General features: G+C 36.4%; 1 protein-coding gene across 1 annotated transcript in view; it reads left to right on the top strand.

Moving 5' to 3' along the window:
- Window positions 1-15,956, top strand: part of ARB2A (ARB2 cotranscriptional regulator A) — a 232,785-nt gene that overhangs the window by 152,888 nt on the left and 63,941 nt on the right. The window contains exons 8-9 of the mRNA XM_064405548.1: window positions 7,561-7,677; window positions 10,825-10,909. Coding sequence (XP_064261618.1) covers window positions 7,561-7,677; window positions 10,825-10,909 — 202 coding nt within the window. The remainder of the gene's footprint in view (window positions 1-7,560; window positions 7,678-10,824; window positions 10,910-15,956) is intronic.

Here is a 15,956-nt window from a genome sequence, read left to right as displayed (position 1 = left end):
AGTCATCGTAACTCAGTCAACTGCATCCCAAGACCAGGCTTCTCCCTGAGACTGAAAAGTCCTCAAAGACTTAAAAAGCTCCCTGGTAGGAGGTTCTTCTCTCAATAGTAAAAAAGCTGGTGGGGTTTGAAAACTTACAATTTGCTCACTGATAGGTCTAAGGAAGCATTTGGCACCACACTTTGATGGGGCACCTCAGATAAAATGTCAGCTGGGCTACACTGCTGGATGTCAGCTGTGCACTGCTGCTCTTAAATGCTTCAACTGTCTGCATTGGCTGCAAGACCAGGCTGAAAATCTGGCACCCAACCTACATTTATACGACAAGATGTTCAAAATGATGTTCAAATTGTGGTTTGACCATGTCCAAAGCCACCTAGGACAGTGAAAGTCGTTGTGAAAGCTGAGTCCAGGATAGCTCCTTGGGTAAGAGGCTGAGGACACTCCCAGTTTCAAGCAGAGACATCTCTGTTTCCTAGTCTATGTAGACCTTGACCTGTCTTGATACTATAGCACTTCAAGCTATTGGTTGTGGGTCTAGATGTCTCCTCTTAGAACTTAACTGTTATTTTGACTTCATTGTGTTATGATCAAGTTTACTTTTGATTTTATGTATTTTATATTCTATTTCAATTTTGTTTCTTTAATGTTTTTGTTTGTTTGGGTTTTTTTTACTTTAATATTTAATTTCTAACTAGGCATGACACTCCAACAGCTGTCCTATTTGCTTCAGAAATCCAGATAAACCAAAAGAAAACAAAGCTATGACGTGCAGCCAATAAGTTTTTACTGGCAAAGACTGGAAATATCCTTCACCAGCCAAGATAAACTTAAAGTTTTAATAAAGATAACTTTGTTAATAGAATCTCCAGGACAGGATTTGCCTAGCTATGCCAGTAGAGGACTGGTCTTGCTGACTGAGTTCTTGTCATTGGGAGAGCTGATGCAGCCTCCTACCAGAAAACCTCCTGCATCCTTATTGAAAGGATGCTGCTTACACAGACACATGGTAAAGCCAGAGCAGCAAAGGTTGTGCTGTGCTGGAGGTTTGATGTGATCACATGCTCACACCATTTTGCACTACCCAAATCTAAATAACTGTGAATAAAAATGAAATAGTTTAGTAAACTGTGTGATTTTGCAACTCTGATTTTCCTGGTGCTCATGTACTTGCTGTGCACATATGCAAACTATCTTTAAACAACCTTGCTCGAGTATGAGATGCTCCAAAGTGTTAGTTGTGCCAAATACTGCATGTGGTAGTTTTGGACACTTTCTGGCAGCTTAAACTGACCCTTGTGGAGCTCCACTTTCATAAGACCGGACTGTTCTTTATCTCATATGTTAGAAGCAATCCAACAGCTAGCTGCTGCTATCAGCAACATAGGAATATTAACACTTACATTGATCAGGCTTCACATTCTGTGCCTGGATAGGAAATAGGTAGAAGGCCTTCAAAACGTGATTTTCATGCTAATGAGATCTCCCCAGTTCGAGTCTCCATCCTTGGGACAGCAGACTCCAGCTGTCAGGAGGGAGACCCAACTGGCTGACTCCAGGTAGACTCATCTGCTCCAAACCTCCCTGTCTGACCATCACTGTGGTTCTCACAGCAGTTCAAAATTTAGTATCTCAGCAACCCTCATTGCTGAAATGTCTTGAGGTCCAGTGAAAAATTGATTCATTTGTATTTGCATTAGTTGAATTTCCGATGGGGAAGGAGCTTCACCAAACCCTCTTGTCTTATGTACACCTTCTGCCTGCTAGGAAGTTATCTGCAGAATGCCAACATTTTGTGCTCCAGAGAGTGGAGAATGTCCCTGCCACCAGCTTGTTTTGGTTTAGTCTACTGTGGGCAAGATGTAGCAGACCAATTCAAAGACTTTTATCCCTGTGATGCCATACCAGTTTATGTTATGTGATGGGCTTTCTGTTGAACTGCTGCACTTCATTCGTGCTAAAAAAATTGTGGGGAGGTTTGTAATTGAGGTGAGCCAGCATTCCTAGCCATAAGCCCTGCCACACCTAAACCACCTGTGTTTGGGAAGTTAGATGTTGTTTCCCTCATTTTTGAAGGTCCTCAAAGACTTTTCTCTTGTAAACTCCCTGTCATGACACACTAGGGTCAAGAGAACAGGAGAATTGCATAGTGAAGTTTAAAGTTTTAATAAAGCTGAAGCCTGAGGCTTTCTACAAGAGACATATGAGTTCTGTTTGCACTGTTCAAAAATATATCAGCAGAATTCTGCGTACAGGTTTTTTTAGTTGTTGGGGTTTTTTACTGAGCTATGCATAAGGAGATGATTTTTTAAATCTTGAGCTATTTTTAAAAAATATTTTTCTACTCATAATTGATTTCATAAACTTTCTGCCCCAATCTAAGGTGGTAATTTTGAGTAGAAGTTCTGCAAGAGAAATTGGTTTGCATTGTGAACTTTGACAAGTCCTAGACTCCAGATGCTTTTAAGCAATCTGTTCTAATATCTTCATGCATTATTACTACTGTTGCAATGTGATTTATTGCTGTAGAAAAATATCACAGTTGTAGATGTAACTTCCAGTGGATCTTTGAACAAAATATCAGCAAGTACTATGGTCATTCTCTAATTGTATCTCTGAAGGTATTTCCTGTTTAAAAACTGATATGTATCAGGGGCTTTGTCTACTGCAAGTAGAGATCACATCTACAGATTCATTTAGGGAAGATGATTGTTGTTGCTAATTGAAAATGAAAACTGGTAGAACTGTGGATTGTTTATTATTTTTGCTTTGTGTTGTTCAAGCATAGTTGCCCAGCAATTCTAATTCCTAATGAATAATATTTTATGAGGGCTTGGGGATCTAATTCAATTTTAATATGTTCAGAAAATTGAGAATATTTCAGAAATTCAGGAATCCTATTCAGGAAGCAGTGAAAAGTCTTAGGAATGCCAGACCAACAAACTTGCACTATAGAATACGGAATTACATACTTCCTGGTGAAGAGAAGTTTTTCCTAACTGAGGAAAGGCTCAAGTGCTGCCAGGCAGACAGACTAGTTAATTGGTTTGTATGAGACTGAGTGAAATGGTTGAAGAGGATGTTGACTGTAGACTGGTAACAAGCAAGTTACAAGGACAACATATGAAGTTGCCAAAAAGAAATCGACGTTCCTTTCCAAAAGGAAGTAAAAATTGCCCTCTTGCACATTATTCCTATCATGTGATTTCCTCTCTCTTCCTATCTACCAATGCATTTACAAATATTTCAGTGTCCAGCTGAAGCTGTTTTGATCCACCAGAATTTCTGGATGCAAATTCATTCCATGTCTGGAAACCAGTGAGGACTTTTGGACAGGGGCTTCCTCTGGAAAGAATTCTGCTTGCTGGTGCCAAAATGTCTTTAAGAGTCTCAAATCAGTATAATGCAACTGGATACAGTGGAAGACTTGCATCAAAATTATATTGTTCTAAGTCAAATTCTTGTTGTCGACATGCCTATTGAAGCCCAGTGCATACCACATAACACCGTGCCACAACTGAAATTGCTATGGAAGACAAAGAAAGTATCTGAATAGTTTATTTCAAAACTTCAAGAGAAATTAAAAAGTGGGTGTATTTTTAATTCATTTTAATCAATTTTTCCTCATTCCTAATTGCAAATAACTCAGAAGAGTAAATATTCCCTGAATATGAAGTGATGGATTTTTTATTCGATTGTATGAACCTGCAAAAATAAAAGCCTGTAAAAAAAAATTAACTTACTTTAAATTTCTTGGAAGTTTGAATTTTTACCTGTTTTAAATGTTAGAATTAGTATAAAGACTTCAGTGTTTCTAGGATTTACTCTCCCAGCTATTTACCTAAAGTCTAATTGGTACTTTCATGGATTTTCATGATTTCTGGTTGGCAAAATGAGACCTTTAAGTTGTCTTTTAACACACTGATGCTTTCATTTGACAGGACTATTATGCTATAAAATATATACCAAAGGCCTATTTTGTCATCTATCCTGACTATATATGAATGCTAAATATACTGCATATGTATTGTATGTGTGAATCTATGTTTTATTTATACACACTACAGATACTAGCAGTATCAACCTTTTGACATTATAATAGTATGACAACTGTGTAATATAAGCTTACAGATTAGCAGTAGAATACTTACTAAATTGAGGAACAAATGAGTAACTATGATGTATGAACATGAGGAGTGCATTTTTAGGGATTTTCAGGTTCCTGTTTATGTAACTGTTAGAGCTGAATACTTCTGCAACTAGATCATTGAGATTTCCCTTCCAAAGTGAATAAACAAATTTTCAGCCACTGGGATAAAGAGGACTTTCAGAAGGATGCTTGAATGCTTTCTAACTTGTTGCAAGGAGAGCTGGTCTGCAACTTGTCGTTCTAAGGGAATGACATATATAGTGTTGGAATATGGTTAATAAATTACAAAATCAAACTTTACTGTGACTATGAGGAAGGAGCACAAGAAAAAAGATAGAATGGAAATGCCTAAAGAGAGAAGTTTATTGGGAAAGTCTAGAGGACCCAGAATCATGAGTGGTGCAGTAATACGTGAGAGCCTATTTATGTATAATAGAGAAATGCCATTTTACCTACTTCTGATTGTAAATGAATTACTGTTATTAGGAAGAAGGAGTGTAAGGGGAGAATGAGCCATCCAGCGATGAGGTTCACAGAGAGCTGTCCTCCTGCACAATGTAGTCTGCTAATAATAGTTTAAGGTTTTTAAATGGGCATTAAGCAGGAAATTAAGTAATTCCTATGCTGTGAAAACTTTCTCTCTGTGGAATTTACTCATGTAAAAAGATTATAAGCCATAAATAAACTTTATAAAAAATTCTTAAGCCTTTGTTTGCTTCAGTAAAAAAATAATTATTCTGAAGATAAATGTCTGAATTTTAGTATTTTTACTAAATAAAATGTGGTCTATTAAATATCATCAGTTTTAGTATGTCCACCTCAAAAGACTCTACAGGCTTCATGGAATAAAACAAGTCCTGGGAAATGTAAATCATGCATCCCACAGTATCCTTCTCTTGGAATCTAGAACAAGTTCCATGTTACATCAAATTTGAATGGTAGCTGGGTACTACATTTTTGTTTAAAGTCAATCTATTTTACCTTTACAATTTTATTCCACTCATTTAATTTTTAAAATGTATCTTGATTGAAAACTGATTTTAGAAAAGAGGAATATGTTCTAACTGTGAGCTATCAATCCACTGAATCTGAAGCATTTACTGAGTATTGAAGCATCTGTGCCCAAAAGTACGTAGACTTCTTGTGTCTTCTTGAAGGGTAAATTATCATCCCTGATAAGAGGGTCTGCTGCTTGAGCTTAACATGGATCTCTTCTCCTTGATTATTATTATCAGTGAATGTCCCATTGTAGCACTAAACTTGAGCTGCTCTGATAGAAGCAAAAGTGTCTTCAGTTTGACAAGCTCTGTTGTGACGTTTCTGTGTCACTGAAACATGGACATATTAGACTTCTTGTTTAAGTGATGGCTATACCCTTGATCCTTTCCACACTTTATGTGTTGTTTTTGTCTATTTCTTTCTAAGTTGGCTCAGAAGGGCATGGATGCCTACCAAAACTTTTTTCTTCTGGGCTGGATGTTAAGAAATCTGTACGTGAAGCTCAGTTAATTCCTTTGATCCCTCTTTGCTTCTGCATCCGTGAGACCCTATCCTAACCCTAGCACTGTGGCTGAGTTATCAAAAAACATCACATTGTCAGCCTCAGTCACTTTGTTGATCTTTGTGAAGAGAATGTGATTCTGAAGGCATCCACAAAGCTGAATGGCAAGCACCAGGAGCATGTTGGGTATTGCATATTATTTCCTATATATCATACATGATCTTAAAAGCAATGACTGTATGTACTATATGAAGAAAGATTAGAAAGAAATGGTGATCATTGACTGCCAGTTCTTACATGTGCATAGGGAAATTGAGAATAGCAAACCTGAGCTAGGTCTGGAAAAGAAAAAGGGAACTGTACCTTTGTATTTTCTTGTGATTTGAAGAAAAAGGTGATGTTCTAAGATGAACTGGGTGGCTAGTTTTCAAAACAGAAACATGGGACACAGTAGCTTGAGAAAAAACTGCTTTTCCAAAGCAGAGCATATTTTTATCTTTGCTGGTCATTAGAAGTGCTTCTGAATACCAGCTCTTCATGGAGGAAGTCATGCTGGAATACTCTGAGCTGGTGATGATTTTAAACTTCACCCAGCACGTAATAACTCTGAGTAATTGGTAGGTATGTGGGCTTCAAGAACAGTGATATTTTTGCACCTTTGCCTGTTTAATCACAGTGTTTTGTGGGAGATAGTGCAGCGGAATGAGTGCTAGAATGCACAGCACTGGAGCAGAAATATTATAAGATGTGTTTCAAACAGTTATTCAATGTACAGCAGGGTTTAAAGCAAGTTAAGTGTGTGTAGCTGACAGTTCTTGGTTTTAGATACTGTCTCTTTCAAAAAACTTTTTTCCTAGTAGGTGTTTGGAGTCATTCTTGTGGCAAGGACATGGAACAGTGAGTTCAGAGGTGCAGCCTGTGTGCTGATAAGCAGTTATTAGAGCATGAAGAAAGAATACCTGATTTTAGAAATGTGGTATGTGTTACATTTATACAAAAAGGAAGCTTAAAAAACCATTAACTTTATTGCAGCGTACACAGCGATAATTATACCAATTGTGAAATGCTGGTTTTGTAAGTATAATTTATTATGCTTTCTTTGATCCAGTGTCACAAATTAGGATCACTCATATCAGGAGATTAAAACCTTTTTGTCTGTCTTTGATATCAAGCTATTCTTTCCCAGTACCTTTTATCTTGCATAGCAGATCTGAACTCCACAGCATCTTTGTCAGTGCCCTTGTGTTATTTTCAGCAATCATTTAATTTGTTTTAGAACTGATATTATTTAGTCATACTGTAATTTGCAACAACAGAGGCTCTTTAATATCCTAAAAATGTTGAGAGGCTTTGGTGTTAGCTGAGTAAGCATATGAATAAGGGAGAAGAGAGAGGAATTTTGGAACCATGGTGAGCGTGCAAGATAGCTAAATTAGATAGAAAAAGAAAAAACCTATACAAGTCGAAGTGAGATTGTACATCAGAAAAACTACAGCAATCTACTGAAAATTAGTAGGTGATAGTCATGAGAACCTTACAGTGAACCACAGGTACCAGCTTCCCTGAAGAACTGAAATAGGGACTTGGAGAAGCTTGTAAAAGGTGTCCTCAGGGAATCTTCCATTTTTTCACTATGATACCTTTAATCCTAGAATTGTCAAGCCACATGGAAAATAATAGGACTGAATAGTTCAGTCAGTCAAAGTTGGTATTCATTTTTTTTTTATCAAAAATATTAGGTGTTTCTGGTTTTTTCTGGACCTGTTAGGAATTGCATAAACTTTAAAACACGTGAAGTCAAGTAGTGAATCTGTATTGCTGTTTCTTTTTAAATTTAAGATCATTATCTCTGAGTAAGCAGACTCTATTCAGTAAAAGGAATTAATTTAAATACAATCTTTTTTAACAGATGATTCAACGAGAGGCAGAAGTAAAGAATAGGGTTACTGCTGTGGCGTTGACAGACTCAGTTCACAATGTGTGGCATCAAGAAGTTGGGAAAACTATTCGAGAGTGGATGCGAGAGGTAAGGCCTATTTTTTTAAAGAATTTGAGTATGTACATCTGTATATGGCTGAATAAACACGTCTGAGTGTGAAACACAGCATAATATAGAACAGTGGAAATCATGTATCAAGACCAGCCACTAAAATAACCAGGATTAAAGCCATTTCTGAACTCCAAGTTAGCAGTCAAAATACTAAGCACCAAGTCCAGTGTTTCTTCCTGATGCTCAGCAAAACAGAGACCTGCCAAGGCAGCCCATGCAGTGCCTGATACCTGGAGCAAAGTTCTGGGTGCACCCTATGCTCCGGTTTGATCTAGCAATGGTGGAAAATCCTCTTTAAGCTCTTCATGACTCAGTTTGATGATTTGCACAAATGGCAAAATACCCTTTCTCTTTTTAATATGTAATTACTCGTGTAGGACTTGGAAGCTCTTATACTTCGATATGAGGTTGCTGAGATGTTAAAAATTGTAGTTTAGAGCAAGACCAATTTTTTTTTTCTTTTTTTTTTCTTTTTTTTTTTTTCTTTTTTTTTTTAACTGTGTATGAGTCTCATCCTTACCCAGATCGGGCTCATCTCTGTTTTCTGCATTTCCATGGCAGAACAGTAAAACAATAGGTGCACAGAGTTAATTTAAACTAGTCATATCCTGAACTTTCTTTTATACTTGACTTTTTTTCATGGATTTAGTGAAACTTTGTGTATACAGTGCCTTTTCCTGACTTTAACTTAAAGTTTTATAGGCTGTGAGTGATGGGAATAGAGGATCACCTGGGATGCAGTCTGACAGCTCTGACTTAAGTGTTAAAAATATAAAGAATGGTAGCCCCTACAGGATCTGTTGGAGAAATCCCCATTTTCTTTATGGAAAATCAAAACTTAAAATATGTGTTATGTAGTAAAACTGAAATTTTAAATCCTGTAATTTGAATCTGACAACTCCATTTTTCTTTAAGCATTTAGTCTGAATAAGAAAAGTGCATTACCTTTAATTTCATTTGCAGAAAGTAGATGTTAAAGAATAAGTTAAATGATTAATGGCCTAAAAAGTGGATGGAGTGTCATAACTTACATTAGCATTAAAAATCTCCTATAAGGAAGAAGAATTTTACATATGTGAAATGTGGCTGAGTGGTATTAAGTCTAACATATCACCTGGATATCTCTTACTTTAATCAGGTTTAAGGCTAGTGGTGAAATGAATAATAATTAAAATATACACCTAATCGCTGCCTGTCTGTTGGGCTAATTGCTGTCATTGAAAGAATGAATTGTTAAAATAAAGTAATTCTTCATTTGAGCTATCTCTCCTGTATCACTGGTGGCCTATTTTTAGTACCTATAGATGTCATGATTTTTGAATTTATTAGGAGCCGTGATGAATGATAAAACAAATCATCCATTTACATATCTTGACACTGCTTTCGAGAATACTTATTTCTTACAGGCAAGTGTCACATTGTGTATAAAAGATAGTTAATTTTGTGCTAATCTTCTGTATTATATCCAGCTCTCTGATGTAGTGTTCTATCAGTAGTTAATATTAATTTTACTTATTTCAAATGATTGTAATACTTAAAAATTCTGCTTCTTTTGTAACTTCTACCACCTTACATTTGCAATTTCACATTCAGCTGTTAATTAAAATTACACATGCAAATCATTAAATTATAATGCTTTACCACTTTAAACCTTAAAACCTTCATGAAATACTTCAATTTTAACAGGTTTTACTAAATATGTTATATTACTGGATAGTGTGTTTGTTTTTTTCTTTTTCCATTGAGTTCAATAGTTTCATTGATCTACTGTTTCTTACAAAAATCTGCCATGCTTTGTGAACTTCACTTTCTAATCTCATACAGCAACCCTTCCTTTATGTTGTCCCTGCTCTCCCTGGTCCCAGAACAGTAGGGTTGCCTTGACAAATCTATTCAAAAGCCATTCCTTGCCCTTTATTGGTGGGGACTGAAGCCTTTGAAATTCTCTCCTCACTGCAACACAGCTGACATCTTCTTCCAGACAGAATGAATTAAGGAAATACAATAAGATACTTGATCTACCAGTCAAGGATCTTTCCACAGTGAGGACGGACTCCATGGTGCACAACTAGGGCAGCAAGCATCTACAAATACACAATACATGCTGTTTACTAGAAGAGAATTTCTCCATTTTTACAATCATGAACTTATGGTATTATTTTTTTAGAAATCTGTCTGAAAATTGATTGGGTCTTTCTAAAAGGTTGCATGGGGTTTTTTTACCTTTTCCACTTAGTGAAGTTAGTCAGGTTTTCAGAAGGGAAAAACTCAGATTTTTAACATAGCAAGCAACATGGATCTTGTTGTTCAGCTGGTAATCTGATTAAAAATGTAGTTCCTTTATAATGAAATATTCAGTTCAGTAGATTTCGTGTAGTTTCATCATATTTTTTTTGAAAGCATATCATTTAATATTTCAGTTTATAGACTACTCTGATTAGATGGCATTTGGAGCAAAACATTTAGAAAATTCATGGTAAATTCATCCTTCTCAGAATGAATTTAGAGGTTCAGGAATAAAAGGTAAATGTAAAGACTTTGTGAATATAATTCCCCAGAGACCAGTGTTTGCCTTTTTTTAATGTTCATCTCAGCTATATTTCCAATTATTTGAATATTAATATTCTATCTTGATGGTTTCTGTTTAGTTATAGTATGTTGTTTCATATTTTCATGAATGTTCCTTCCACAATATACTCCATCAAAATACCCTGAAAAATTCTGATTTCTTAATGTTAGCAAATAAGCAGGCTCAGTGTTTATACCAAGATCTGTTTATATCAACACCAACTTGGAAAATCTTAAAGCTTGTAGTGGGTAGTTCAGGCACTAGCTGGTCCAAGCACCTACTCAAGTCCACGGGTACTCAAAGCAGCTAAAAAACACAATACTTCAGCACATTACAAATCTACTGAATTATGTTCTTACTTACTTAGTATGAAATTACATTATTTCATCATCAGTAAGCATAAGTTAATGTAGTGTACTGTCCAGTTGTTATTGTGACTGCTATGTATTAGTTCGAGTATTTTGATGTCATCATTGTCCTCACTTAAAACATCTGTATTTATTTTTGCTCTGAGTTTTTGACTTATCCCAAGAATTCCCTGCCTGCTCTTACAGAACTGCTGTAACTGGGTGTCCAGCTCCGAGCCCCTGGACACATCAGTGGAGTCCATGCTGCCAGACTGTCCCCGTGTCTCTGCAGGTACATCCATTTGTTTGCAGTAAGTCAGTGTACGTGTTTATACCCAAGCAACTTGTTCCTTTAAAAATGCATTTGGTTCTGACTGCATTTTAACTTTTCTACAGCCAGTTGTGGCTGAAAGCATATGGCTTCTGATATTTTATGCAGCCCACTCTTTTTTTTAGTTTGTGTGGGATTTAAGTTATCTTGTCTACTTGTTGCTTGAATTTTTCTAGTCGTTGTTTTTGTTTAAGTAATTGATGACATTATATGTAGCAGTCTGAGAAAAATAATAGTGATAACAAGAACTGGGAAATTTATTATAGGTCCTTGAATAAATATCCAACTATATGTTGGCAAAAAGGTTTTAAATAAGTACATTAATGAAAGTTACAGTTAAAATAAATGAGCCACTTTCTTGAATGCTGAATACTGATCAACAGAAGTCTAGTTTACATAGCAAATGATTTGCGGCATCCAAGAATGTCGATGTGAGTTTTCTGTTGTTTTGGATATACTTGGCTATGCTTTTTCATTATTAAATCATAAATTGCAAGGAGCACGTGAAATTATACAGAGACTTTAATTAAATGTGTGATAATTCCAGAAAGGAGATGTAGTTATCATTGTAAATGGAAAACCTTCTCTCTCCGCAGGAAAGTAATCTAAAATACATAAAGTAGTTACTGAACTTTCATGCTTGATTATCAGGTTTCCTAACAGCCATAGGTAGTGTATTTCTGTAGAATATAAAACCAAGTTCAAAGGAAAACACAGCCTATACAATATTAATTTAAAAGCTGAAACAATATTTGACCTTGCTCTTTGGGATGCAGTATTTCATTTGACAAATTAGTTTTTCATATCTGTCTGCATTTGTGAGGTTGTTAGTGAGACCTAACCTTGCAGATGAAACTGAGTTTACTACAGGATATTTTTAAGATTTGGAAAATTTAACATTACTTTGTTTGAGAGCTCACAACAACCAGAGATTTTGATTACATTTCGGCTATGATTTGGGATTTCACTGTGCAGGTCCTCAGCTCTGTACAGACACATACAATACAACTGACATTGTTCTTTCATGCTTTGGAAAACTATATATTACTAAAATTTTCATAGATTCAACATTCATTCAGCAATTTCTTGCTCTTATAGGGGAGATGATTGCAGTTTAAAAGAAAAATATTGTTCAGGAGTAGCATTCTTTAAAACAATATTCTCTTCTAATCTCTGACATCTGTGTTGCTCTTGTGAAAAACTGCATGTTGTAATGATAATTTTAGTCAGGTAAATAAGGACTTGATTAGCAAATGGTCAGTATTTACTGTACACTGGCCAACGTTGAAAATAATCCATGATAGCATCTCTTCCCTTTATTTGTATTTGCCTAATATAAATAAGCTAGAAGGTGTTCTATAAAATAAATCCTAGGTGTTACTTGAAAAGCAATGATGCTTCATTAAAGCAGTAAATAATAAGTCTTGATTTTACATTTCTGTTGAAGATGGGTCAAAGTGTCCTTAATGTTTCTGCACTACTTAATGCTAAGCTGCACTGAAGTGATAGAAGAATTAATTTAAATGGGGTAGGATTTCAGCCAGTAAAAGCTGGGTATTTGTATTTAGTGCATATATTGAGATAAATGAAGATCACTGTCACAGATGTTCTCAACAGAGATTTTTGATAATGATTTAATGTAAGATAACTATATCCAGGCTAATTCTATGTAATATGTGGCTTGAAATAGTGTAATTTCATGTGACTGCTCCTGAATTATCAGCTTGCTCACATGTTTTGTCTTATAATTGTCTCTTACATAAACAGCTGTAAGACATTTACAGAGAACCAAGTCAATAATTTGTACAGTGTCTTTATATGAGCAGTGGTATAAACCTGCATTAGGGTAATATGTAATAAATTTATTAATTTTTACTAGATGTAGGGGCATTATTGTTTAATGTGAGAGATTTTATTTCACTCTTGAGAATTGCAGTACTGAAAGAGTGAGCCCACACTCAAATCCTGGCAGTATTGCCCTTGGTATTTCAATGAATGACAGTGAGAGCAATCAGAACAATGACAGATCTTTTAAAATACACCCTTTGCAGTAGAAAGATTCACTTCTATGCTTGGAAGCCCGTCTTTTATCTCTGTTTACAGTGAAAATAAGTTCAGAAATAACTGCCTCGTGGTCACATGTCTTGAACCAGCTTTTCCTAAAAGGGTCTGATATTCAGCCATTCAGTATATTGGGTTTTAGAGGCAATCCTACTTGGTGAGCAGTTCCTACTGTAGAACATCTCACAGTCTCTTGCTTGCTTTTCCCTTAAAATCACTAGAGACAGAATAAATGACCATCAAACTGGAAAAATTACTTTTATTTCCAGATAGAGTTGTTAATGCTTTTGATTAAAGAATTACTAATGAATTAAAATGTTTTCCATAGTTGACTCATTTCTTACTTGATTACCAAAAGGAACTAATACATTTTAATAATTAAATGTTGAGAGCATGAGAACAATACAGAAAAAGCAACCCATAATAAATCCGTTGTCTGTTCTTGTGGCAAAAGGTATTTTGTGGGTCCCACCTTCAGGGTCTTTCATCCATGTCTCGAGGATTTGGTTGCATGGTTATGTCATAGTATAATATCTTCTGGCATCTTGTTGGTGACATGGACAATGAGTTTGAGTGCACCCTCAGCAAGTTTGCCAACTGGCATACTGGCAGGAAGGCATGTCAGCCAGAGGGATTTTGAGAAGTGAGCCTGCAGAAGAGAAATGGACCCCATAAAATTCCACAAGTCCAAGTGCAAGGCCCTGCACATGGGTCAGGGCAATCCAGGCACAAGTACAGGCTGTGTAGGCAGACAAACTGGCAGCAGCTCTGAGAAGAATGATACGCAGTTGTTGGTTGACAAAAAACTTAACATGGTCTGACAGTGTGTATTTCCAGCCCAGAAAGACAACTATATCCTGGGGTGCATCAAAAACATGACCAGCAGGTAAAGGTCATTGGTTCTACCCCTCTGCTCTGCTTTGGTGAGACCACATCTGGATGTTGGCATCCAGCTCTCGGGAGCTCAGCACAATGTCGATGTAGTCCCACTGGAGCAAGTCCAGAGGAGCCACAGATGCTCAGAGGCGTGGCATACCTCTCCCATGAAAATAGAGTGAAGGAGTTGTTCAGCCAGGAGAAGAGAATGCTCTGGAGGACCTTGGAGCACCTTCCAATATCTAAAGGTGCTACAAGAGAGCTGGTGAGGAGCTCTGTACAAGGGCATGGAGTGATAGGCTTCAAACTGAGAGAGGGCAAGTTTAGGTGAGCAAAAACAGGAAAGAAACTCTGCTTTGAGGATGGTGAGGCACTGGGACAGTTGTCTAGAGAAGTTATGAATGAACCATCCCAGCAAGTGTTCAAAACAAAGTCGTTTGCGGTTTTTTGGAAGTTTGTGCAAATTCCCCTGACGGGGGTTTGGAACTAGTAAAATTCCTATCTCTTACCCTCTTTAATTTCAGCCATAATTAAGGAACTCTTTTACACTTGAGGTTGCCTTCTGTCTCAGTCTTAGCCTACTTTACAAATGGAATCAAATCAAAATACATCTATTCTGTCTCAGAGGAGATGGATCCATCTCCCATCTAAGATGTAAGAAAATGTAGGGTTGAGAAAGATGGTGACTTCAAAGTGGTCTGTACATTAAAGGCCATCACATAAAAAGGAGTAGGGTTGGAATTATTTCTGATTAGGAGGCTGGAATTCAGCTTGGAATTTGACAGAGACAATGGAGTAGATGCTTTAATGACAGGTTGCACTGCATTACTGCTAACTGTAGTTGTAGTTCATGCTGTGTCTGACACCTTACAATATTTCTCCTAGTTCTGGAGCAGGGAGTTCAGAAGCCCTTGGGAAGCCATCTTACTGGAGCAGCTACTGGGCAGGAGTAGCTGAAAGTGGGGATGGGAGAAAGCAGATCCACGGATCTGCATTCGTCTCTGATGCTGTTCAGGAATTAAATCACTTTGGTTTCAGGATAGTGGCTTGAACCTCACCCCAGGAAGGGTATTGCGGTAAAATGTGCTGGGTAAACATGGCATTTCTTTTCCTGAATCCTGTTTGTATTCCTTAGCCCATGTGTTTCTGCCAGTGAAAGCTTGTTATTTAGGAGAGATTATTAAACTTCTCAGTGTTTTGCCAAAGTGGATATGCACACTCATTTAAAATAATCAAGTGAAGATATTGTAACACTAGTAAAATGAATTGCCTAATCAAATCTTTTTAAAGCCTTCCTAGTTGGCCCCCAAAATCACTTGTTATTCTGTTAACAGTTGCAGCCAATGTAGTTAAAACATTGTGAAATAAGGAAATAATAACTTAAAAGACAAGCAATGAAATTAAACACTGATAGTAATCAAGAAAAGTTCTATTCACAGAAAAGCCTAGACTTGAATATATATGTGTTTAATAAGAGAAAAAAGTGCAAGAATTAATTAATACAGCTGAGTAAAGTAGCCTCAGGCTGGTAGAAGAAAAACAAACTTAATTTTGGGGGACAGGTATGATGTGTGCTGATCATGCATTTGAGTCTTCAGATAGTATTTTCTGGTACCAAAATTCAAGATTGAACTTTGTATTATATACCAAACATTTAATTACATTTAGGTAAGCCAAGCACAACTTTTTTGTGTGTTTTGTTTTTTGCTTTGAATTTAGAAAATATCATTAATAGCCCTTTGTTTGGGATACAGAGTAGACGGGGTTGACTGATGAGGTGATTAAGAGACGGTTTATTGCAAAATCAGTCTCGTGGAAGGGCAAGACCATAAGATTGTTGCATCCAAAGTTACCACATCAGAAGACATACATCAGAAGCTGTTATAATTTTAGTTATGTCTGTTATAAACTTCTTATCCAATCAGCTACCTCCACAAAGCTCATTAGCATCTTCATAAACCAATTGCTAATTGCTACATTTTACATGATTTTGCCTCTCTTTTTATCCCATCATATAACTCAACAAAAACTTATTACTGTATCTTCTATTTTTACCAATTCTGTAAAAAGT

The sequence above is a fragment of the Passer domesticus genome, chromosome Z (genome assembly GCF_036417665.1).
Source record: "Passer domesticus isolate bPasDom1 chromosome Z, bPasDom1.hap1, whole genome shotgun sequence".
In the NCBI taxonomy this organism is placed as follows: Eukaryota; Metazoa; Chordata; class Aves; order Passeriformes; family Passeridae; genus Passer; species Passer domesticus.
The sequence above is the reverse complement of the archived record's forward strand: the minus strand, read 5'-3'. Positions and strand labels throughout refer to the sequence as shown.